This window comes from Dama dama, chromosome 14 (assembly GCF_033118175.1).
Source record: "Dama dama isolate Ldn47 chromosome 14, ASM3311817v1, whole genome shotgun sequence".
Taxonomy (NCBI): domain Eukaryota; kingdom Metazoa; phylum Chordata; class Mammalia; order Artiodactyla; family Cervidae; genus Dama; species Dama dama.
In genome coordinates, this window is record NC_083694.1 from 28603413 (window position 1) to 28630615 (window position 27203).

Sequence of the window (27203 nt, forward strand, 5' to 3'; positions counted from 1 at the left end):
ATTTATATAGTTATATGATGTGTAAAAATAACCCCAAACATTTAAATAACTCATATTGAAGAATTTTTCTTTATGCATCAAATGGCAACTAAATTATCCAAGTACTTTGAATCATCCTGCTATTCATTTTGTCTGTGCTAAAATTCATAAAAGCCTGTGGTTGAAAGCTATGGAGAGGGGAGGTGAGACTTTAATACCTGCTACCAGGTTCACCACTGACCTTCCTGGGTGTTTTGATTCTGCTTGTTATTTTTAAAAATTGAGATGAAACATTTTATATAGTTGGGGATCTTTATTTGCAGGCAGCAGAAATAACCTCTGAGCAACTTAGACAAGAAAAAAGGAAACGAGAAATCTGAGGAGCCAGGTCTAAGGAAAGGCAGGATTCAGAAGCGCCCCTGGGACCTTGTCCTTAGGAGTGTTCTTGCAGAAAGCGTTCTCTCCCAATTTTGGTGGCACTTCTCCAGTTGGCTTGACAGACTTTCTGCCGGATATCTTTTGCAGTTTGGAACTTCTGTTTTCAAGTCTGTTGGAAGTTGCCTTTGTTTTCTCCCACAAATATACTGATTTAATTAATTCTTGAAGCCTGTAGTGTTTTTTTTCTGATAATACTTTTGGTTTTGTTGTACCTTTCCAGGTTGGGGAGTGATGGTTAGTTTTTCCTATTTCCTACTTACTCTGTCTTTTTTTTTTTTTTTACGAGGCGCGTTAAAGAGATTAAAAAGTTATACCACTGCGATCAATGTAAGCGTTTAAAGCTATAAATGTTCCTTTTAGTATTACTTTAGATTACATTTTGAGTTTTTTTTTAAATTATGTAATCTTTTCTAATTTTCATGACAATTCTTCTTTGATTGTTGAATTATATAGAGGTAAGCTTTTAAATTTCCATAAATATGAGATTTTACTGGCTTGATTTTTGATGCTGATTTCTAATCTAATTCTTTTATTGTTGGAGATAGTTTTTTATATATATATATATATATATTATTGATTCTTTGTAATTTTTGAGATTTGCTCTGTGGCCTAGTACGTGGGCGTATGTTGTAAAAGGCCAGTGAGTGCCTGAGGAGAGTGTGTGAATACACATGCATATAAAAGGTGCAAGGTTCTGTGTGTTACATGAAATCAAATAAATTGTAGAGCTCCTCCTTCTTTATCTGCTTGATCTATGACTTCCTGAAAAAGGCTTGTTATAGTGATAACTGTTATGGTGATATACTGGTATGGTACTTAGTATATTCCAGGTACTATTTTAAAGGCTTTACTTGTATTAATTTATTATGTATTCCTCATTTTTATCTTAGATCTATTACTTTTACTTTACGTATTTTTAGACTGGGTACACTTTTTGCTGGGTACTATTACCTGGTGGTTGGAATCTCTTAATCTTTGTGTATTAACTTATTCATCTCTAGTAATATTTTTAACCTTAACGTCTTTTTTTTTTCTGATACTGATATAGTAACACAGGCTTTTTTCTATTAGTATTAATTAAATTTTAATATTAATGTCACTATTTGCCCATCATATTCTTCTCATCCCAAATTTGTGTGTTCTTTTATTTGAAGCGTGTCTCATCAATTGCCCATGGGTGGATTTTGCTTTAATTCAGTTTTGTCTAATAGTGGTAGTGGAGTATGGTCATTAAAAACAAGGACTTTAAGGCCATATTGTTTGGATTTGGGTTGTTGTTTGGGATGTTGATATCTGACAGCTGTAAATCTACACTTGGGGGAAGGAGGTGTTTGACTTTGCTTTATTTAGACCTTTAACCTCTCCCAGTATTATATGCTCCTATCTCTGTTCTCCTGTGAGTGAGGTACCTGATATATTCATGTTTTGATTCTCTGTGGTTTTTGTTCTTAACCTTTCAGTGTCACCTGCCGCATCACACTTTATGGTGTGTTTCCTTAGTCATCTACTTCTTATCTCTTGAAAATGTATTGAAGTATCTCTTAAATGAGCATAATAAAACTGTTTGCTTACAGAATTGTCTGAAGTGAGTCAATAGATATAAAGAAGTTTGAACCATACCTGGCACATCAGAAGTGCTTAGAAAGATTTCTTCTTATTTCATTACTGATATTAGTATTATAGTTTGACTTTTAATGCTCTTGGCCACCTTGAAAGTATCTATAGTCCTGTCTGTTATTTATCACTGTGAATTGCATCATCAGATTTATTGGTTTTATTTTATAATGTGGGCTTCCCTGGTGGCTTAGGGGTAAAGAATCTGCCATCAGTGCAGGAGGCAGGGGTTTGATCCTGGGTTGGGAAGATCCTCTGGAGAAGAAAATGGCAACCCATCCCAGTATTCTTGCCTGAAGAATCCCATGGGCAGAGGAGCTTGGCAGGCTACAGTCCATAGGGCTGTGAAGAGTCAGACATGACTGAAGTGACTTAGCATGCACACACAGTCCTGTCTATTATTTGTCACTATGAGTCTCATCATCAAATTTATTGTTTCATTTTATAATAAAATATTTCTTTGTTTTGACTTTTTTTCTTCCTCAGGCGACCTAGGGGGACATAACTTTGGTGTATCTCAATTTAGCATGTTGAAAGTAATAATTGAATTTAATGGAAATTAAAAATCATTTCCTAGAAAGAGTACATTACAACTAACCTACATGATAAATTTAAATAAAAACTTGGACAGTTTTTATATTTGAAAGGCATAGGATACTTTGAGTTAGTTGATAGACTGGATTCTGAATTTTGTATGCAGAGATTAAAAACTCTATTAAAGTGATTTTTTTTGCCTAAGTGGGAATCTCTGTATTTTCATTAAATTTATGTTAAAAAGAACATTAGTGGTGGAGATTGTTACACAACAATGTGAATGTTCTTAATGCCACTAAAACTATGCACTTAAAAATAGTTAAAGTGGCACATTTTATGTTACATATATTTTACCACAATTTTTAAAAAAGAACACTAGTTTTTTTAAAAAAGTCACTAGTCTCACACTGAAAGAAGAAGTTCACCACTGTGAAAATCTAAGTCTCATGGACTATACAGATGGAGTGAATGGAACATCTTGGTGTCAGCATGATGACTTACGTTTTCTTTCTTTCTTCAGCCATATATGATTCTCATTCACTTCCTAATGTGAACTTTATTTTTTAACTTTATTTTTATTCTTTAACAGGAAGGAAAAGCTGATGCGATGCTCTCAATGCCGAATCGCCAAATACTGTAGTGCTAAGTGTCAGGTAAGAATTCTGCTGTATATAAGTTCTCTACTCTTAAATTTGTTCTCCGTTATGCCTGTTGAACTGTTTCTTCATAAGCTTTTATTTCTTGTAGCATTGTTTTCTTTCAACTTAAAAATCATATACGTATATGCAAAAATTATATATATATATAATATATAAACTCTATATAGTATATAAATATATACATGTATATGTGTGTATATATATGTGTCTGACTCCTTGTGACCTCATGAACTGTAGCCCACTAGGCTCCTCTGTCCATGGAATTTTCCAGGCAAGAATACTGGAGCAGGTTGCCATGTCTTTCTCCCAACCCAGAGATCTTCCCTGGATCTTTCTGATGCAGGGATCACCTGCGTCTCCTGCATTGGCAGGAAGGTGCTTTACCAGCTGAGCCATCTGGGAAGCTCGTATGTCACTGAAGAAAGTTAAATGTTCACTCCTCTCCATCTTCTTGTCTTCTTGACCTTAATCCCATTTACCAGAGCTAACCGCTGTTAAGTTTCTTGTGTAACTTGGAAGCATTTTTTGTGCAAACACAGTCATGTATCTTTATCTTTTGTTTTAAAAAGCAGATATAGGTTATCCTGGCAGATTCTTGTATACTTTGATTTGTCTTTTCATTTAATAATCTATCTAGAACAACTTTTGTTATCATTTTGTTTACTCTATTACATGGATGTACCACAATCATAATTTCCCCACTAATGAATGTATGATTTTTTCCCCAATATTTGGTATTGCCGGTAGTACACCAATAAACATCCTTTTGTGCACATTTTTGCACACTTGTGCAAATTAATTGTAGGACAGAGTCTTCCACATTATATTGATTAGTAAAAGGATATATGTAGTTTGTATTTTTAAAGATAATGCCTAGTGCCTTTAATTAGCAACAACTGACGTCTGTGAGAGTACTGCTGTTCACATCTTTGAAATTCTTTAAAGGATGTATAATTAACATTCAACACGACCTTTTCTTCTAACCTTATGATTAATCATTTAATAAGAAACGTAATTATGCTCTAATGAATTGTGTCATAATAAAAAGTCTTAATTGGAGGTTTTGTGTTTGTGTCACTTGTCACCCACCTTCCATCCATACACTTTGCTTCTTATTTTGATGTGTGTGTGTATGTGTGTGTGTACATACACACACATGCATACATGTACACACACACACATGTGAAAATTCCTCTTTTCCTTCTTTTTAAATCTAGGCTGTGCTTATCTGAAGGATTTTTGCTATATCACTTTTTCCTTTGAAAGTAATTTCTCTAGACTACAAATAGAGTGTTCTAAATGGAAAAGAAACTGAAACATAAAAAAATTAGAGGACCCATTTTATTAATATTCTGCCGTCAGTCCAATTAAATTATCTCAGAGGAAACACTTAATCTCTCTGGGCCTTAGTTTCCTGTTTTGTACTACTAGTAAGAGCTCATAGTATTAGACATCTACTATATGCCTTGCCTTATTGTATTCTATTTATTCTTAACAAGAATCTTCAAAGGACTAACTATTATTATTATGCTTATTTTACTGTTAAGGAAACTGAGGTGTAGAATAGCAAGCAGCCTGCCAGACATTCTATAGTTTGTAGGCTCTGCGGTTTGTGAAATGAATCCAGGTAGTCAGAATCCAAACTCTTAATGTCTCTTCTAACCCTAACTTTCATTCTTGCTCTAACATTCTGATTAGCTGTAGCTTTCCATTTTCTATTGTAATCTCCTTTTTATCCCTGACCTTTATTTTATTTTTAATAAGGATGTACATCTTTATGAGTACATCCCCAAGGAATGCAAACAAAAAAAAAAATACAAGAAATAGGTTAGAAATAACATTTTCCTAATAAAAATAAGGAACATGAAAATCAATTGAATGTGCTATACCTCATTTTGTAAACCAAAAATTCTATCAGACTTTTAAAGATGCCAGAGTTGTAGAAGATCATCAGCAATAATAGCAACAAAAAGCAAAACATGAAAACAAACCCACCCCTTTTCTGCAAGATAAATTGTAGAAAGACTGTCCATGGTGATGGTTTAGATATTTTATTCACGTGAAACTGAGCTGCATGTTTCAGGGAACTTCAAGTTAAGAAGACTCCATATAGAACAAATGAATTATCCTGTTACTTGATACAGATTTTCTTGATAAGCTTCCTTTCTGTTCTCAATGACCTGAACATTTACTTTTATTTTCCCTTGTTTTTATGAATGTTTTCCCCAGTGCTACTCCCTCCTTTTACAGTACACTCGAGAAACAAAAAAGCAAAACCCATTATCTGATTAGAATGAGTAGAGGCAGTCTGGTGGGTAGGTTTGTCATTTTGATTCATTACAGTGCGTGTATTTTTACCACGTATATTAGCTGTTTACTGTAGCATTAATAGTAATGTCATCGTCAGATACTGTAGAAGGTAATGGGAAAATAGCTAGTAAGATGAAAGATACCATCTATAACACAGTTAGTGCGTATGTTTGTGTGTGTGAGGGTGGGGGATGGAGTGTGTGCCCAAAGCTGGTGTGGGAGTCAGAGGATGGCCGGAACATATGCATTTAAACTGCTCTGTTAAACTCACCCTTAAGGTACAGCATTAAACACTGTAATTATTGTGGATACCTACAAAGGAGCACAAAATTAAACTGACAAACTGAACTATGAACTGTAATGAACAAGAGCACTTGGAATGGAAATTGATAGAGAAGATGTGAATTCATAACATAAAATCTATAATACGTTTACCCGAGGGGGACATAACTTTTGTTCACCAGCTTAGCATTTGATGTGTGGGGCCATTGCATCAGTGAGTTGTCCACAGGAGGCTGAGGTGTTACTGGCTGTAATGTCCCCTGAGTCCATAAGAAGGATATCAGTGGCATCAGTTTTCACACCTCATTTTTAAACATAAGTGAAACCAGGATGCATTTGCATTATAAAAGTTAGCATACTATAGATTAATACAGAGTAAAAAGTCTTCCTCCAGTGTTCTTCCCCCATTCCTACTTCTGTTTTTCAGAGGTAATCTCTTTGTTTTGTGAGCGGAGAATATACACTAAAACTGTTAGTATGTGTTTCATACATAGTATACACATATGTACATATTTATTGCTATGCACAGAAATGTTTATATTCTTCTGTGTAGACTCTGTTATGGGGTGTCAGATATTGTAATAGATGGGTTGTGGCCTATATATGGGATCCAGTTTTATATCTGTATTGGCGTAATCAGAATATCACTGATGGCTATGAGTCAAAGAGGAGGAGCAGGCTAAGTTTTCTTACAAAAATTCTCAAAATTTGTAATATTGATAGCAAATAAACCAGTTTCAGACAGGTTCACCAGTTATTACTTCATCTCTGATGGATTTAATTTGATTCACAATATGTACATTTCTAATTGAATTAAGTGCTGAGCAAAATAAGCGGCTAGGCACCACATCAAAGCAGTTTATCTACTTTTTAAAAGTAGTGTATTAGCAGGAAGAGGCTCTATTTTATGTTGGTAATTATAGAGCTCTTTAAAAATGTGAATTATATTTTTGAGTTTGCATTTGATGTTTAGTTGTGGAATGATTTGATTCATTTTTGCTGAATCCCACATTAGTGAGCACTTAGCAGGGTGATTTAATGAGTTGTCAAACCCAAAATGATGGTAATGAAGAAAGCCAGACTGGGCTTCAGGCTGCTAGGATATGCACTGGGTGCTCTGTAGAGAAGTTGGCTTCATGTCTAATTGTGAACAAAAAGTGAATACTGTATCAAGGTTAAAATTATTTGATCGTGTTTATCTACAGCGTTCTGCAGGCTTGAGCTTTTCTCATCTCACTTTATGTTTGCCCGTGGAATGATCCCCTCTACTCCCGTGGCTTCAACTGGCATCTCTGTGTTAATTTTTCTCAGGACTCCATCTCCAGCCTCTTCCTTTCTCCGAGCACCAGACCCACATCTCAAGGGAACCTCACTTGATATCTCAAGTCTTGTGTATCTATACCTGAGTGCATTATCTTCCCCCAAACCTGCTTTACTCTGTGGTTTTGAACATTAGTAAATAATCTCACCAACCACTTAGCAGTCCCAGGTGCCATGGTGTCATCATCTCTGATTTACATTCTTCTTGACCCCACATCCCATTCACCACCATGTTCTGCTTATTCTACCACCTGAAGGTCTGCATTGGCTCACTTCTCTCTAGCTTCTCTACAACTATTCTTGGGCACGTTACCATGATTTCTTTTCCAAGGTTAGCTGCAGTCTTTAATCTCTTGCCAGCTTCTATTTTCTACACAGGAACCAGAGTGATTATTTTTTTTCTAGGGAAAGTATTAGTTGCTCAGTTGTGTCTTTGCGAAGTGGACTCTTCGCGACCTCATGGACTGCAGCCTGCCAGGCTCCTCTGTCCATGGAATTCTCCAGGCGAGAGTATTGGAGTGGGTAGCCAATCCATTCTCCAGGGGATCTTCTCGACCAAGGGACCAAACCTGGGACTCCTGCATTGCAAGCAGATTCTTTACTCTCTGAGTCACCAGGGAAATGCCAGCATAATCTCTCACTCGCCAGTTTTAGACCCTGGCCCTCCTTTTCCTCAGGATGAAATTCAAACTTGCAGACTTGACTGTGTTTTTATTTCAGAACCTTTGGCTGTGTAAGTTCCTGGACCTAGACCAGAAGTCTCCCCCTAGCTACTGAATTTCTATTTATCCTTTAGAACTTGGATTAAATGTCACTCCCTTCTTTCCTAACCCCCTGAAACTAGTTTGTATTCTGCAGATGTAGTATAATTTGTTGAGTGAATGAATGAATGAATGAATGAGTGAATACCTTTCATTAGTGATAATTGTTGAATTAGATTTTAAAAATTACAGCATCTCTAAATAATGTCTGTAGTAATACTTCTTTTTAATGGAAATATAAATAACATTTTGCTGTGTTAATTTTAGATGTATAACATGATTTGATAGGTGTATATTTGATAGATCTTCATGATAAGTTTAGTTAACATCCATTACCACATGTAATTATAATGTTTTTTATTGTGATGAGAACATTTAAGATCTATTCTTTTATCACTTTCAGATATACTATACAGTGTTGTTAACTATAGTCACCATCCTGTATGTTACATCCCAGGGATTATTTAATTCTTATAAATTGGAAATTTGTATCACTTGACCATCTTTACCTCCTCCCTGGTCTCCTGCCTCTGGTAAATACCTACCTGTCTGTTCTCTGTATCTATTAGTTGTTTTTTTTTTCTGACTCCATGTACAAGTGAGACATAGTAATATTTTTTGATTCACCAGTATAGGTATTAACTATTAACTTCCTGCTCTGTTGGACAGGGAATGTAGCTTACCTACGTCTGCATCTCCTTCCTGTCTCTCTTCTTGTATAGCTATGTCAGGATCCTCCATTCTTCCCGAGTTTATCCAACAGATATTTATTGAGTACCTGCTAGCTAGTCACTGTTCTAAATTGGGATTAAGGTGGTGGGCAGTTAGCAATGACCAAGTAAACAAGGCCCTGGCTTTTATAAAGTTTATAGGAGTGAGGAGACAGTCACAAATGCCATGATTGTATTAATATAAGTGAGTATGATTTGGCCGAGTATTAACTTGCCATTACATGGGTGGTTACAGAGGGACTTCCTGTAGAGGTGACATCTGGCCTGGAATCTAAAAGTACCTAGTTTTGGAAATGTCTGGGAACAGATTTTTTTTTTTAATTAATTAATTAATTTCAATTGGAGGCTAATTACTTTACAATATTGTAGTGGTTTTTGCCATACATTGACATGAATTAGCCATGAACAGATTTTTTTTAAGTGAAAGGAACTGTGAATTTAAGGCTTTGAAGTAGGAAAAAACTTGTCATTTTAGAGGAATGAAAAGAAGCTGGATGTAAACAGATGCATGAATTCGTGTAAAAAAAATGAAAATGATATTTTATACATATATAAAAATAACCTACCAACCCCTATTACAAAGGATTTTCAACACCAAGAGTGAACCCTAGTGTACACTGTGGGCTTTGGGTAATAATGTTGTGTCAACATAAGTTCATCAGTTTTAACACATGCACCACTGTGATGGGGATGATGGTAACAGAGGAGGCTATATGTGCGTAGGGGTGGAGGATACATGGGAACTTTATATACTTTCCTCTCAATTTGCTGTGAACTTATAACTGCTTTAAAAATTAAGATCTTAAAAAAGTTAATTGTATGGAGAAAAAAGCAGTTGCAGTTGAGACTTGAAGGACTTGATCATTCATTCATCTATTAACTTACTCAGCAAATAGTGCTGATGCCAGGACTTTTCTAGACTCTGACACAGTATTTTTTTTTTTGTGCCACTTTATTTATTTTTAATTGAAAGATAATTGCTTTACAGAATTTTATTATTTTCTGTCAAACATCAGCCATAGGTGTACCCATGTCCCCTCCCTTCAGAATCTCCCTCCCATCTCCCTGACACAGTACTATTGAACAAGACACAGAAAATCCTTGCCTTTATGGAGCTTTCATTTTCCTTATGAGACAGATATATAATATTGTCTTATTTTTATGCCTAAAATAAAGGGGGTAAGAGAAAATGATGGGGATTAGGAGTCTATTTTTATATATGTATGTGTGTATGTATATACATATATACATACACCTATCTATATTTATCTTCTCTCTATATATCCAATATATAACACTGAGAAAGAGATATATCCATATCCATGTCTATAGGGATATAAATATTTCTCTATCTAAGACCTCTCAGGAGGTGGCATTTGAGTGGAGACCTAAAAGAAGTAATCAAGACATGTGAATATTGGAGAAAGAAATTTCAGGTTGGATGTACATCAAATGTAAAAGCAGTTATGAATATGGTGTGTTCAGTGATGGAAAGGAAGGCCAATCTGGTGAACCAGAATGAACAACAAAGAGACTTATAGAGATAAGATTAGAGAGATAGGAGGAGTCAGGTTATGAGGCCGTTGTTTTCTATGGCCAAAAATAAACATTCTGTTTTCTGTGTGATGAGCTGCTACTATAAGGTTCTGAGAAGGGAATGGGGATTAGTAGTATGGTCTGATTGAAATTTTAAAGGAATTTTTCTGGCTGCTGTGGGAACAGGTTATAGGAGGCAAGGGTAGAGACAGAGAAACCAGTTAGAGGTTTCTCTATTTGATTATAGTAGTCTGGTTGCTATATGATGGTGGATAGGACTAGAGTAGTAACAGCAAAGAGAACTGGTTAGATTTGAGATATCTTTTGAAGGAAGAACTGACTGAGTTTGCTCATGGATGCTCATTCATTCATACATTCATTCAAGTTGAGAACTCAGCATGTGTCAGGCATTGGTCTAGTCAAAAGCTCTGATGGCTTGGATTAGAGGGGTAGCAGTAGAGGTGGTAAGAAATTATTGAATTTGAGACATATTTTGCCGGTGTAGCCAAAAAAGTTTGTTGATAGATTAGATGTAAGAGGTTAGACAAAAAGAACAATCAGATATACAACTTTTAAGTTTCTGGCTGGAGTAACTTTGGGTGTACAACTTTTAAGTTTCTGGCTCGAGTAACTTTGGGTGAATGGTGGTGCTAATTAGTGACTTACAGAAATCTTAGTGAAAAGCAGGTTCCAAGAGGAGAATTATAATATACAAATGTTTAGTCTGTACCCATTAAACATCTGCATGAAGGTATTGAATAGACAACTGGATATTCTTGCTCAGATTGCGGGGGATTAGACTGTGTGAAAAAAAAAAGTAGGGGAATTGAACATGGGGATCAGAAAGAGAAGAATCAAGAGTGATTCCTTAGCTTTTGGCTTTAAAAACTGGGTAGATGATTCTCTTCACTGACATGGAGAAGCAAGTGTAACAGATCCAGTTTTAGGTGGAAAAAAAAATCTGCTTTTGCTGTGTTAGAATTGTGATAACTATTATATGTCTATTAGGTTAAATTTCTTTTTCTCGTGTTTGTAACTTTAAACATTGTGTGCAAGCCTCCATCTATATTTTATCAATTCTAAACAGTATCTCTTGATTCCTACTTTAAAAGTGAAGATATTAGTATTCCCACTCTTTCCTCTTCTCTATCACTCCATTTTCCATAGTTTGCTAGTTGTACCTTTACTCTTATGTTGTCAAGGTTAATGATAATTGCATGCTGTTCTAGAACACAAAATTTAAATTTAAGTATTTTAATTTTAAAAATTCAAAATCAGTAAAAAGTTACAAATAAGTGATTTCAAAATATCACTTTCTAGATTCAGATTCAGTGCAATCCTACTCAAAGTCCCAAAGATTGATAGTTGATTAAAATTTATGTGATAAAGTAAAGGACTTAAACTGAGTCCTTTATTAAAAGGAGAGCAAAGTTTCAGGGTGTAGAGCCCTTGATTTAAACACTTATGCTAAAGCTGCAGTAATGAAGATAGTGGTTTTAGGATAGACATACGGTGCAATGAACAGAATGGAGAGTTCAGGAAGAGGCCTTGTTCTGTGTTCTTTCTGTGATAGGTAGTTGTGGCTGCAAGAGGGGACTCGGAGAAGCTCAGGAAAAACAGTTTATTATACTCATATATCTAGAAACAGGCGCGTGAATTGCCACATGGCGTCACATGGGGGGAGCCTCAGGAGGCAGAAAGTAGAAGAGAGGGGCAATTAGAGGCTAGCGCCTTTATTAAGGTTTCCGCAGGAAAGGCGAGGAAGGGTAAGATAAACAGTTTCAGACTGGCTAATTTGAATAATTCCAGGGAGATTTGAGTTATAAGAGTGGTCTCTAGTTGCCTTGTACCTGACTCTGTGAATTTTAAAGCAGATGGAGAGGTAGGTCTCTGATTGGTTAGTTTGCATATCAAAGGCATGCTCCCTGCTGAGCCTTTTGCTATCTATTCCTAGGTGGTATTAGTGATAAAGAACCTACCTGCCAATGCAAGAGACATAAGAGATGTGGGTTCGATCCCTGGACCAGGAAGATCCCCTGGAGGTGGGCATGGCAACCCACTCCAGTATTCTTGCCTGGCAAATCCCATGGACAGAGGAACCTGGTGGGCTACAGTCCACAGCGTCACACATTGTTGGACACGACTGAGGTGACTTAGCACGCATGCACAAGAACTGGCTAGCTCTGGGATGGGTAGTCTCTCTCCAGCCAGAAAGGTTTTTAAGATATCAGAACATCATAATGTATAGAACAATTTAAAAAACATAAATACAATCCCACACATATATAGCCAGTTTATTTTCTACAGAGGTGCCAAGGTAATTCAGTGTTGAAAGGATAGTCTTCTGTGTGTGTGTCTGTCTGATTTAAGTTTTTTAATCCTAATATTGAAAACAAGCTGAAATAAATGAATTCAAGCATTCATCAAAATGAAAACATACACCACATAAAGAATTAATCAGGAAGCATGATCTTCAACAAATAGTGACAGATATGCATATGGAAAAGAATTGATGTATATATATATACAGCACTCTCCCCCCCACCCCAAAGTCTCTTATAGATTACATGCTTAAATGTAAAAGCCAAAGCTATAAAGCTTATAGAAGAAAACTTAAGAGAAAATCTTTGAATTTTCTAGGTCAAGTTTCTCAGGCTGGACACAGAAAGCACTAACTATATAAGACATATGGATAAAGTGGACTAGATCAAAGTTGAAAATGAAAAGGCAAGCCACAAGCTGGGGAAAATGTTTGTAATTCATATATATCCGACCAAAGAGTTGTATCTATACTTTTTAAACAGTGCTCGCAATTCAATAGTAAGATAATCCAGAAACGTGGACAAAGGATTTGAATAGACGCTTCAGTGAGATATACAGAAAAAAGGCTCAATATCATTAGTCAGAGATATCATATCATAGATATGAAAATGAAAACCACAATGAGATTCCATTATATACCCACTAGAATGGCTAAAATGGTAAAGACCGACGATACCAAGTGCTAACAAGGAAGTGGAAGAGCTGGAACCTCATACTCCGCTGGTGGGAATGTGAGATGTTCTAACTGCTTTGGAAAAGTATGGTGTTTTCTAAAAGTGTTAAATGTATACTTAGCAACTAACCTAGCATTCTACTCCTAGGTAGGTGTGTGTGTATTTGTATTTGTGTGTGTGCGTGTGTATACACATACATATACATGTAATTTACTGTTTCTCAACCATAAAGTACAACTGTTTATGCATGCAGCAACATGACTGAATCTCAGAAACACTTTACAGAGGCAGTAAAGCCACATGGAGAGTAGTAGTGTGTTCTAGAACAGGCATAACTAGTCTGTAATAATGGAGACCAGATCTCTGGTTGTTGGGGATGGAGGGCTTGAATGTGAAGGCCCACAAAGGAACTTTTGGGAGTAATAACATTCTATATCTTAATTTTGGTGTTGTTCACATCAAACTATACTCTTAAATGGGCACATTTTATTGTAATATAATTATATCTTAATCCATTCTTTACAAAATATTGCTCACTCCACAACTATTAAGTAGTTGTGATCACTAATAAAGTGATCATAACCTTAAGCCACTCAAAGAATGAGACTGTTGTTTGAGGAAATCATTATAACGGGGTAAACGTGAGGGAAGGAAGACCAAGCAGAAAGTGAAAGCAGTGATCTGGATCAGAGATACTTTTAGCATTACCTTCAACTCTACCACTTACTCAAAATCATGCCAGTAGTAAGGAGATGTTTTGGGACTCTCTTGTATAGAGATTTCTGGTTAATACTTTCTTCTTTAGTCACTCCTTAATCCCATTCTCTGCCCCATACATTGTCTTCAATTCCAGATTCTTGTTGGAGTTCTGCTTGGCAGGAGTTGAAGATTTTGAAGGTAACTAACTCAAAAACTTACCTACCACTTTGAGGCAGCCTCATTTGCCCTGTTTCTTTAGCCTGTCCTCCTATCCTCACTTTCTGACTTACAGAAAAGAGATTAAACCCTTCATCCTCTGATTGCCCTTCTGGTTTACTTTGGGAGTTAAAAACTTGGTAGATTACTTGTGTTGGGGAGATAAAATGCATGTGCCTCTGCCATGTTCCACTAGAACTCAGCATTGACATTTCAATTAACCTACCATGGAGACTTCTTTCAAGGAAAATTGGAAGTGTGTAGAGAATTATTTATTTTGCCCTTCCAGATAAAATGTATCAATTGCATCATTCCACCTTGGTATGACTTCTCAGTAGATCAGAGGTTGGCAAACTTTTTTGGTGGAGGGCCAGATAATAAATGTTTTTTATTTTTTTTATCAATGATAAAAGATCTATGATTCTGTAATATCCATTCCTAACAAATATGTGAATTATGTCAAAAAGGCATGAAACCTCCTTGTGCATGCTTTGTGGATTGTAAGATTTCTGTCACAGCTCTTCAACTCTGATGTAGTATTATGAAAAGAGTGAGTGTAAGCTGTGAATGTGGCTGTTTCCATAAAACTTTCCAAAAATAGGTGTCAGAATGGATTTGACCTGAACCTTGTACTAGATGGTGATTGACTGACTTTGGGACACATGTTGTTATTTATTATGAGGTTCCTCAATTAGCCAGGAGACTGTAATCCCCATTTTCCTAAGGAGTAATTATTTATTTATTTTGTCAACTTCTTGTCCCGTGACCATCTTCTTGCCTTACTCTGTCTTTATATTTGGCCCTATCTGTCTAATTTGATTAAGGCTGTGGGAAGGCACTCTTGTTCTACATTTGATACAGCATCCAAAAAGCTTTTAAGGTGATAAGTCTAATGTCTATCACGAGGTCTCTAGCGTGCTCTAAGGAGATTTTATGCAAGATTTTAATCAATACCTGTCAGTCAACTATAACTTGTTACACAGACTGCTTAGCTTTCCAGTTTTCTTTTTCCCAGATTCCAGCTTTTCAGATCTTCAGGCATGTGTCAACCTGCAGTTCATTAGTGTACTACATTTGAAGCATGAAGAGGATATTATTTATTTGCCATTAAGAGATCTGCAAGTGAATGGAATACTGTTGGGTCTTCTTTCTTTCCTGCAAGTCACATGGCAACTCAAATATCCTAAGTTTTGCTCATGGGAGACAAACTGTAGATGATTGTGCATATTAATGGTTATTAATTGTGGCTAATAGAGGTTATCAATCACAAATGAACTTGTTGAATAAGCTGGCTTAAAAGAATTCATTTTCTTTTTTCCACAGTTTAAGCCAATTTCCTTCATCTTTAAATGATCCCAAATCTGAGGAAAATACCATTCCAAATTTTCCTAAGTCTCACATGAGGAGGTTTCAGGGGCTTTCGACATGGCACTAGTGATAAAGAACCCACTTGCCAATATAGGAGACGTTAGAGACATGGTTTTGGTCCCTGGGTTGGAAAGATCTCTTGGAGAAGGGCGTGGCAACCCACTCCAGTATTCTTGCCTGGAGAATCCCATGGACAGAGCAGCCTGGCTGGTATAGCTGTAGTCCATAGGGTTGCAAAGAGTCGACACAACTGAAGCTTATTTAGCGTGCATGCACGAGGAGGTTTCATGCCTTTTTGACATAATTCACATATTTGTTAGAAATGGATATTACAGAATCATAGATTTTTTTTTTTTTTTAATCATTGAGAAGCTGCCTTAGAGATGGTTGAATCCAGTCTGGTTACAGAATAAATGTCTAGTGAGCCCTTAGTTGTAAATTAGATGTATTTTACCCAGGCTGGGCTCGCTATATATTGACCCTTCCCACATGCTATCCCACAAAATAATAAGCTGCCCTAAAATGAGTATTTAATCCAACCAAAATTCAATGTTAAATAGTATTTAAATGGGTTATTAAGCTGTAGTGGCTTTGTGTCCAACTCAGGGATAAAAGCATTATGATAATAGTGTAAAGGTTATTTTGTGTAAGAAAGAAGAAATAAATGGATGTTTTCTTTCTGTCCTAACATTTCATCAGTCCTCTCCTTTCGTAATTAAGCAATCAAGACCATCTCAGACTGGTCAGAGCAAGAATTGTTAGGGATTTTCCTGATCTTTTTGGATGGCCTAAATTTAAAATAAACAGTGGTAAATATATAGTAAATTACATCTCCTAAGTGGTACTTATTTTAGAATAAATCATCAGATATCTATTGCACACCTCTTATATGCATGATACAGACCCTATGGACTGTAGCCCTCCAGGCTGCTCTGTCCATGAAATTTCCCAGGCAAGAACACTGGAGTGAGTTGCCATTTCCTACTCCAGGGGATCTTCCTGACTCAGGGATCGAACTTGCATCTCCTGCATTTGCAGGCAGTTTCTTTACTACTAGTGCCACATGGGGGAGCTCAAAAATAAAATAATAATATTTAAAAATTGGTGAGTTTACTGAGTCTTTGTGTTACAAAAAATCTCTTTGGTGTTATAAAAGAACTTATTGAAGCATTTTTTTAATATTTGAAAATTAATCCATTTAAAGGATTATTGGAGTTACAACCAGGTTTTCCAAAATAAATAAACATTAAGAAGTTGTGTTTATTAATAGTGATTTTAATTTTTTCTTTTTCATATAAAAATGCTTCCCCCGAATCATCATTAACAGATATAAGAAAGATAATTATGTTTGCTTCTATTTATAAATATAATGTATGATATTTGTAAAAGATAACAGTATTGGGAAACTATACAGGGGAGAACAAAATTGGCTTTTTGTTATAGGAAAAACTGGAAAATTAGTGCCAATTTTCTAATATTTTAACAAATCTACAGTGAGCATTCTTCAGCTTATTTATGTATATCATTTAAATTAGGGTTAGTCACATTATAATATTACTTCTATGCCAGCAAAATGCACATTAAAAATTCTGATGTTCTCTACTAAACCCTCATCAGAAGGATTAGGGAAACATAATTCTAATGACAAGTTAGAGAGCCCTCACTTGCCTACACCCTAGAAACTTTTGAATACAGTTATTTTCATTTATCTTTAGCACCTATCATAGCATTTATCATAGTCACCTATGATATTTTGTGTCTATTAGCATTTCTTTGATCACTGCTTTTTTTGTATTTTTTGTTTATTGGCATTTCTTTTTTAGGCATAAATTTTCTCTTCATGTCTTTCACTTTTCGCCCCCTAATTTTATGGAAATATTCACCCTTTTTTTTAGTTATTCTATAAGACCTCCTTGTATTTTGGAGACATTTAACACTATCCACATATATAGTTTAGATTTTGTTTTTCTAGTTTGTTCTTTACTTTTCAACCATATTTGAGGTGTTAGGTTTTCTTGTTTCTGATATACAAGTTATTTATTTTTATGTTGATTAGCATATACATCTTTTCATTTATCATTTCTAGGTTTTATGTCCAGCTTTAGAAACTCTTTTCCCACCTCATTATTATAAAAATGTTAATTCCTGTAAGGCAATAGTTTAATTATAAGTATAGAGTAGTATTTTATAGTTTTAATCTATCTTGTGTATATAGTGACCTCCTTTTTAATTTAGCCTAGCTCAGTGGTTTTTCAATGTTGGCTGCACATGAAATCTGCCGCAGTGATTAAAAACAATTTAGACATCCAATTCTATCTCAGCAGTACTGTGAGACACTGTGGGATGTGTCCCAGGCTGTGTATTAAAATATTTTCTTATGTGTGTGTTGAGTGTGTAACTGTAGCATTGTTCTAGATCTGGGGTTTTCAGCTCTTTCAGGCCTAACTCCATCTTTCTAAGACAGTTATTTTATTGTCCTCTCTACTATCTTGAAATGAAATTTCTTAGGTAATGCAGTTTACCTAGTTACATATTTCAGAATTCAATATCAATATAAATGCCATAACTAGAACATAAAGGAGAATGAACATTAAAATAACTTAAAATAATATATACTTTTGTGTGTAAGTGCTCAGGCATGACTAGACTAGAAGACATAATTAAGAAGTAATTAAGACATAGTTAAGAAGTCATATACTTGTACCTGTACAGAGTCACTGTGAAAAGGGAAGTTGCAAAATGCAGATCAGAAAATGTGTTTTATTTGTTAATACACACACCGAAACTGTTTTTGGCTTCAGTGATATGCTTTTGTGAAATATTGAATAATTGTAGCGTTTAATTCTTAAATGCAATCTTACCTTAATTTCCCTAGAGAATTCAGTGCTATTAAAGCTATGTAAAAATGTTGTTGTATAAACAAAGGTGGTTTACTTCTAGGCTCAGATAATTATAAACAAGTTTGTCACCTTTCTAGAATGTCTGATCAGACATTTATAAGTCCTGTTGTATTTGGAACAATTCTTCATTGTATGGAACTGTTTTAAGCATGCAGGATGTCTAGCATTTCTGGCTTCTGAGCAGTAAGTACCCATGGTGCTCCCCAAGCATTGTGTGAAACAAAAATACCCTCAAAATGCCCATACAACTCCCAAGATTAGGATTACTCCCGCTGAAAACCACTGGGTTTAGTTCATCAGTTTATGTGCTGAGTCAATATAAATACTATAAAACATATGAAAATGTATATACTCTGAAGTTGTTTTTGAGTCATACACGTACTTATACATGGAATTGAGTCAAAGACATCTTAATTTCTTTCTTGCCCTATCTAAAATTCTTCTCTCCTTGCCTTTGTTTCTTAATTCAGTATTTTAATTTTCCTTTGTCTTTCATGCTAATTTGTGCTTATTATACTTTATTGTTAATTTTCAACTATGAGAACAGAAAACATTACAGTTAGTGTTGTGAATAAAATCTTAATTGTACCCTGTATTTGTAGTAATAGAAGAAAATAGGAAAAAGTAGTTCAAGGGCTTATCTATGAGAAAGGGGTAGATATGTAATGTGTATGTGTCCTTATGTAATGTGTCCTTGAGGTCTCCATCTGATGACTCAGATGATAAAAAATCTGCCTGCAATATGGGAGACCCGGGTTCAATCCCTGGGTTGGGAAGATCTCCTGGTGAAGGGAATGGCTACCCACTCTAGTATTCCTGGCTGGAGAATCCCATGGACAGAGGAGCCTGGCGAGCTGCACTCCATGGTTAAAGTTTGTAGAGTAAAGATAATGCCTAATGTTTTTGTATGATTGTGAGTTTTTCTTCAAAGTCAAATGCAGTTGCTTAAAAGATTTCTTTTTAAACCTTTTCTGGTGGTTTGCTTCTATTAGTAAGCCTATGGTAAGCCTACAATTAATGTTTTAAAAACATGGTTTTTAGTATCATGGTTTCTAGTGGTATGATTACCTTCCATATTTATGTAGATCTGGTTTAAGATAAAAATAATGAACTTCTTTTTTGCTGAAGCAAGTGGGAAGATAAGTACGTTGTCCAATGTTTCTGAGCAGCGATCTAGGAATAGCCTTAAGAGATATATTGTTTACTTTCTAATTATCACTGAGAATAAAAACTCATTTTAATTATGTTAAAGAAATAAAGTCATTTTTGACAAGAACTTTCTAAAATTTAGAAGCTTCATTCTAAATAATGTCATCTAACAGATCTGTTGGTTTATTACCTGGGGTACATGTTATAGTTACTTTTCCCTGGTAAGCTTCCAAAAGGCTGAGCTGCTCAAAACTGGAGGTTTTAACATGAAAGTTATGGGTGATCTCTAATATATTAAAGTGTCAATTAAAATCTGCTCTTAAGATTGTTTAATCCATTATCTCAGTCTTATTTTACTAGTTGCAGTTCTTTTCCAGCCAGACACTTTGAATACCAAATGAAAACTCTTGCACCAAAGCTATGGTTTTCTCCTCAATCAATAATAAAAAATATCCATGCTCTAGTTTCCTGTTAGTGAGAATGACTGTGAATTTGTCTGCTTACCCTTCCTCATTCAAAGACCAGCTGAAGGAAAGAAAGTGTATAGGTATCTCTGAGTCAGTACACTCCAACCTGACTTCCCAAAGGATGGCAATAACAGTAACGGGAAACTCTGTATTAACTTATTTATATAAGTTTTGTAAATACAGAGCATTTTAGAACTTTTAGTAGGCTAAAAATGTTTTGAATTTTTAAGCAGATTCTATAATATGAAATATTTTTCGAACTTATTTGACAGTGTAACCATATTAATTTTAGGGATCTTACAGCACATTGGCACTTACTAATTGTTAGTCCAGGATTAGCCCCGTGAGCAACAGAAATCTTTTCTTTCACTGAGTTATATTCTATTGACATTAGAAGCAGTTCTGTGAAAGGCCATTGTGTTGTGAGCTATTGTCGAAGACATTGTCCAGCATACTTATTAGCATTCTTGGAAGAAATCCCTCCTGTGATTTAATACTTGGTAAATCTATGTGTTTTTCTCTTCTGTCAGATGAGAATTATGATTTCTTTTTGCCTTGCCTGTAAGGCAACTCATATAAATGTAGTGCACAAGCGCGATCATTACTTCTGTCTCCTGTTTAGCTTACTAAGAATTTATACTCTCTCTTTGTATATTTATGTAGCTTGGTAGTTAGATTCTAGCTCTTGAGCCTTACTTTCATCACCTTTAATATAAGGATAATATCTACCATTTGGATTATTGTGAAAATCACGAGAAATATTTTTTAATTGCTTAGCCATATGTCTAACACACTATAGAATGCTAAGTAATGCTAGAATACTTTTTTCCCCATAATTTTAACATTACATTTTGTTTCTAATTTTACAGTCTTATCTCCTACTCACCTCTCTTTGAAACACTCACTTTTATTTGGAAATGAGTCAAGTATAAATGGGGCTTCCTAGGTTGCACAGTGGTAAAGAATTTACCAGCCAATGGAGGAGATGCAAGAGATGCAGGTCCCATCCCTGGGAAGATCCCCTAGAGTAGGAAATGGCAACCCGCTCCAGTTTTCTTGCCTGGAGAATCCCATGGACAGAGGAGCCTGGCGGGCTGTAGTTCACGGGGTCGCAAAAGGTGGAGCACGAATGAGCGACTGAGCACACACACACAAAGTATAAATACTTAAAAAAAAAAATCACATTAAGAGCATTGCCATAGTGAATGAGAAGGAATGAAATGAGGCAATTGTGAGTAGAGTTGATAAAAGAAATGATGTACCCCTTGTAAACAATGTCTCCAAGGTTTGGTTTACCAGGAGATAGTGGTAGACAAACCGTACCTTCACCCAGCATCCTGGCACAGGCAGTCTTTCTGAGCAAAATGCTGGCTTGAACTTGCATCTGAGTCACAGCTTCAGAGTAGCTGCATCTGCTGTTTTGGTTATGCTGCATGTTGTGCTATTAAGTGGAAAAGAGAGACCTCCTCTAGGGGGATTTCATAGGCCCAGCATCTGGGAAGCAGATTTACAATTTCTGAAAGAAGACAATGTGAGCATCAGGCATTTCAGAGATAGAACTTACAGCTCTCATTTGGAAAAGAAATATTAGATATTTGGTCTAGTGGTCTCCCTCTCACCAGGGTTAAATATTAGACACTCTGGATTGTATTTCCATATAGAAGCAATCCCATATAAAGGGAGTCATGGCATTTCAGACTCAAGGACGATGTCTGTCCATTTAGTCCTCTCCCTCCTAGTGTTTCGATATTGGTGACTGGCTCTGTGGTCTCTTCAGCCCCACCAGCACATGGCTAGGACTCTGGACTAAGTGACTGTGTAATTTATCCTCCCAACCACACTTTTCAGAATGTTAATAATTAGGCCAGGACAACATAAATAAACCAAGACAGTTCTGAATAAGAATGGCCTTTGGTCATTTTAGCTAATAACTCCTTTCTATGTTATCTTAAAAAACAAAAGGATTTTCTATTTTTTTAAATTTTTGTTAGCCCTCCTGATATTTCTCTACTTACTATAGCAGCACAGAAATTCAGATAGCTATCTGTCCTGTTATGATTTTTTGAACCATGTGTTTTATTTTCTAATTTGGAGTGATGTTTTCTTTTTGTATTCAAAATCACTGTCTATTAAGGAATCCTATTTAATCACCTAAGAGACTATCTTATGAATTATTTAGAAAGACATAATCATTCTTTCTTTGGATGCTACCAGCCAGGTAATAACCACAGGGCGAATAAAGGATAAAGGTGAAATGGAAGCTTTTGATGTCCATGCTTGATAATTGCATACTAAATCCTGGATCAGTAATAGTATTAGAATATTGCTTTCCTTTTCTATTTGCAGTTATATTTAGGCTATTAAAATTAAGTTAATGTTGATGACTCTCAACATTCAAAACCCATATAAACGAAAGTTAAATTTTTATGTCTTATATGTCCTCCTCACTCTTGTCTTAACAGAAAAAAGCTTGGCAGGACCATAAGCGAGAATGCAAATGCCTTAAAAGCTGCAAACCCAGATACCCTCCTGACTCTGTCCGACTACTTGGCAGAGTTGTTTTCAAACTTGTGAGTATAAAACTTGCGAAATATGCTTGGGTTTTAACATAAGCACTTGCAATTGCATGTAGTATTCATATTTAAGGCTAAATTTAAATCTGTATTAAAGTAGAAGGTGGATTATTCCAGGGAGTGTCTTAAGACAAACTTGCTATTTTCTGTTAATCCCAGCATTGGTGGCAGTGATGAAGTACATGGCCCCCCTTTTGAAGGTCCTGTGTGTGTTCTCTTGGGAATGGAGACATAAGGTCCTATGTTTGGGGCATGAGATGTTAGTGATTCCTGTTACATTGCCTTATTGCTGTTCTACTGAGAACTAATGCACAGGGCAAGTATATCATTTTTTGGGGTGCTTCTTCAAGTGAGATTTTAATTAGATGATTGAAGGAAGAGTGTTTTATTTTGTTTTGTTTTTTAAAGCTAACATCCATTGAAATTGTTTCTCCCATCCCTTTTCCTACTTTGCCAAAGTGGCTAGTGGATTCTATGAAATCACTCTGTGGTAATACCTTCCAGCTTTTATTTTTCCCAGACTGTAGCATGTATCTCTTTATTGCAAGCTTCAGCTCTATTCTGTCCTGTTGTTTATTAACTTTTTTGGCAATAAAATTTTATAGGGGTTTTTAGGAATGTATAAGTGTACACCTAAAACCAGTGCAGTGTTTTATATCAGCTACATCAGTACTAAAAAATGAATTTAGAATACCAAATGGGTAGTCTTTGGACTGATTATACAACATCTGTCACATATACTTACTGCTATTTTCAAATGTATATATTGTATTGAACTAAACTCAATAATACACAAATTTATTTCAAAGCTTTAGTAAATTGAAATCAACTTTATTATGCATTCCTTTAATTACCTTATATTAAAAGTATAATAATATGATATTTGAGTCTGAACTTTGTCAACTTTATTAATATTGAAAAGATAGAGAACCACTGCTAGAGCAGAAATAGGTTGCTTCAGAATCACCCAAGGTACTAGTTCTCAATCTCCACCCCCAACCTACTGAGTCAGAATCTAATAGAAAGTAGTTATAATGATCGCTCCCTTCTATTGAGCACTTACTATTTCCAGGCCATGTGCTAATTGCTTTATATGTTAAACATACTTTATCCCACAACAACTCAGTGTTATACATTACTTCTTATGTGTGTTTCACATAAGGAAATTGATTCCTCTTGCCTCAAGGTTAAGTAACATGCCCAAGGTTGCACATTTTGTAATAAACTCTTATTTTTATTCATCTATCTTTGCTTTTCTGTAATAATAATAAAATCCTTGCAATGACCCAAGTCAGTGGTAGAACTGGGGAAAAAATAAAAGTATGGAAAAGTTTTGTAAAAGAATTTTGTGTTTAGAAATTAAACTGGTGGGTCAAGTTGCAACACATTTTAACATGATGAAGAGAAGGAATATATAGAAAATTGTCTTTTTAACAGACTTGCATTTAAATATCTGAAGATACCTAAACATATTCATGTATATATTGGAGCACTTTAAATTGTTTTTGGTGTTTTCCTTCTTTCTTCATAGATGCAAGAAACACCCTCTGAATCGGAAAAACTTTACTCATTTTATGATCTGGAGTCAAGTAAGTGATTGTCTATCAGCATTTTAAAAGTTCTATAATTTATTTGCTGGGCTGATGAGCTGCTTTATTTTTGCCTTTGTTTTTCTGTCTCTGTTTGTGAGGCAACAAACCTTTTCAAGTTTTTATGTAGACTGACACATTAGCTTATTTAATTTATTCCAGGATAGCTTTGGCCATAGAGGGGTTTGTGAAGTGCCATAGAGGAGTCTTAAGTTAGGCAGTGAGGGGAGTATAACCCTTAGTCAAGTTGACAAAATAATTCCACTTCTGTTTTTCCCTCTGTTGTTCTCTTCATCCACTTTTGGCTTCTTTTTGATGTCAGGGAACAGTAATGTGAATAGAGGGGCTCCAAGGAACATTTAGGTTCACTGGTCCTTTAGATAATATGGAAAATAGAAGGTACCGATGACTTAGGCTCTCTGACAGCACTGAGTCTTGTTCAGCTCCTGAACTACCATGGCAGTGGCCAACCTCCCTGAGAACACTGAGAGGCTTTGCATCTGAGTGTTTAGTGAATGTAAGGTTTATTTTTCTTCCATATTGGCACAGATCCTCTTCAGTGAAGTTGCAAATGACTTCACCTCAAAAATAGCAAGAGCTTGTGGAGTAAATGTGCTATACAGTTTAATATTTCTGGATGGGGACAAATAAGATGATCTAGTACAGATTTATGGTTATGGAATCCTAAGTGCCAATGATAATAAATTATTATTTAAGAAATCATTGGCTTAATTGTTCTGTTGCACAAGTAATTTAAAGAAAATATGTAGACCTGACATGAGCAACAGAGTAATGGTGTAGTTCATCTTGATGTATGTTTTCAAGTTTTAATAGAGAACTAATTAGTCATTTTTTTCTTGTTATATTACTGCAAGATAATTAACATCTCTTAAAGTGAGTTTTACTATGAACAGTGGCCCTGTTCAGTAGCTGTGTCATCCATGCTGCCTTAAGTGAAGTGCTCCAAATGTTATTAATTGAATTGTGCACTCTTAGCCTTCACAACGCTTTGTGGTATAAATGAAACTGAGTTTTTCAAGGAGTGATACTGGCTTTGGAACTTTCTCCTTCTGTTTGAATGGAAACCTTATATATCTTGTTTATTCATTCTTTAAAGAACTTGAAGATGTGATTTCTTTGGTTGATCCATGTTTTCTTCTTGATATACTTTCTCCTTGACACATATCATCAATTTGAGCTTAATTTAACCAAACTTGTCAATTTTTGCTTTCTGGTTTTTTTTGCCTTTAAAATGATAATGGTAATCAGTCATGTCCTGATTGTAAATTGTTTCATGAAAAAGCCTGCTTAAATTCACCGACTAAATAAGCATTTATGGTGGTTTGAGCATGTGCATCTGCTAACAGACATCATTACTGATTTTGGTTTTACTGTTTTTTCATGTGGATGTGTGTATTTTGTTTTGCTAGGTGTTTGATCTTATTTTGTAGATGACATTTGGCAGAATTTAACTGGTAACGTGTATATAATAATTTGTAGCTATCAAAAAATAAAAAGATAGGCATTTTTTAAAATTTATTTTTTAATTAAGGATAATTGCTTTACAGAATTTTGTTGTTTTCTGCCAAACATCTAATCTCTGTTAGAATGAAATCTAGGGCAGGAAATTTCTGGCTTAATAGCTACCACTGAATACCTGAAAATTGTCCACTGAAAGTTCGCTGTATGATAGTGCTATTTATTTTCTGTTTAAAAAAGATATTAACAAACTGACTGAAGATAAGAAAGAGGGCCTCAGGCAACTTGCATTGACATTTCAACATTTCATGAGAGAAGAAATACAGGATGCTTCTCAGCTGCCACCTTCCTTTGACACTTTTGAAGCCTTTGCAAAAGTAAGTGTTAACTTTGGTTTCTTTGCTAATGCCATAAATCAACTCTTTAGTCCTTATTTTGTTGTTGATCCGTGAAAATCCAGGACTCTTCATGTCTTTATCACTTCCCTGCCTTTATGAGTAGAAAATGGGAGAATGTATTGCTAGTAATGAAAAGAGTATTACTTTTTCTGCTTTATCACTATGCTTATTAACAGCCAAGAATGGTCACTCTTAGCTGTGAAAGCACACCCTCAAAAGAGTGTACTTTCTTTCCTCAAGAGAGAGTAACATGTTCTATTATTTCTTACTAATGGATTTAAGTTTGCTGTTGAGTTCGTTTAGTTTTGTGGTGGTGGTTTCAGCAATGGAAACTCTTTTGAAGTGGAAAAATTATTGGAATCCTTTTCTTGATTTAGTGAATTCTAAATAGAATGAAGATATAATCATTTCTGATTTAAAAAGGATTTCCTAAATTGCCTGAAAATTTGTTCAAATGTTTCAAGTCACTCAAATCTTAGATTAGGAGTATAAAATAGGTCTAAGTTAATATCTCATTATGGTCTATTGGCAGTGGTTATCTGAGTGCTCTTTTTGTAAGGGATTCTGGGGTTTGTTTAGGCTCAGAGAGACAGAATGCACTGGTTGATTCTTGATGTCTACCCTGGGACAGGGATAAAGGAATCAATATGTCCTGCACTATTGTCATATGTTTGCTTTCCTTACTTTGCCATGGTGTGTGTTTTGATTTGTTTAAATATTTTATCAATATTTTAATATATTGATATATTTTAATAATAAGCAAAATTTTACATTTGAGGGTGATTTTTGTTAATTTTGCAATTTATAAGCACACATCCAGTGACATATTTATCCCGTGAACATATTTAAAATGTTTTATATTATAATCTGCTTATTTTCTAAGTATTTAAATGTGGTTAGTATGATGGCTATAGATTTATTTTTGTTTTTCCCAAATGTATTTTTATTCTTTAGATTATGTTCTTATGATTTTCTGATACTATCATCTTGGCATTACATTCTGGTTTGTCTGTAATTTTAAATTGATTTCAGAATATAATGATTGCTTATGATACATCAGAGAGATTTCACATGTATATATTTCATATGCTTCTGCAAATTACAACCTATAGTAGTGCTATGTATACAGCACACACAAGCTCTTTTGATGTTACCTACTATACACAGTAACACCTACTGAAAGATAAAAATATACCTATGATGAC

At 35.2% G+C, this 27203-nt stretch overlaps 1 protein-coding gene across 2 annotated transcripts in view; it reads left to right on the plus strand.

Annotated features, from left to right (window-relative positions):
* Positions 1-27203, plus strand: part of SMYD3 (SET and MYND domain containing 3) — a 714044-nt gene that overhangs the window by 150160 nt on the left and 536681 nt on the right. For both annotated transcript variants that reach the window (XM_061160208.1, XM_061160209.1), the window contains exons 2-5: positions 3155-3218; positions 22422-22529; positions 24064-24121; positions 25841-25977. In XM_061160208.1, the coding sequence (XP_061016191.1) occupies positions 3155-3218; positions 22422-22529; positions 24064-24121; positions 25841-25977 (367 nt within the window). The remainder of the gene's footprint in view (positions 1-3154; positions 3219-22421; positions 22530-24063; positions 24122-25840; positions 25978-27203) is intronic.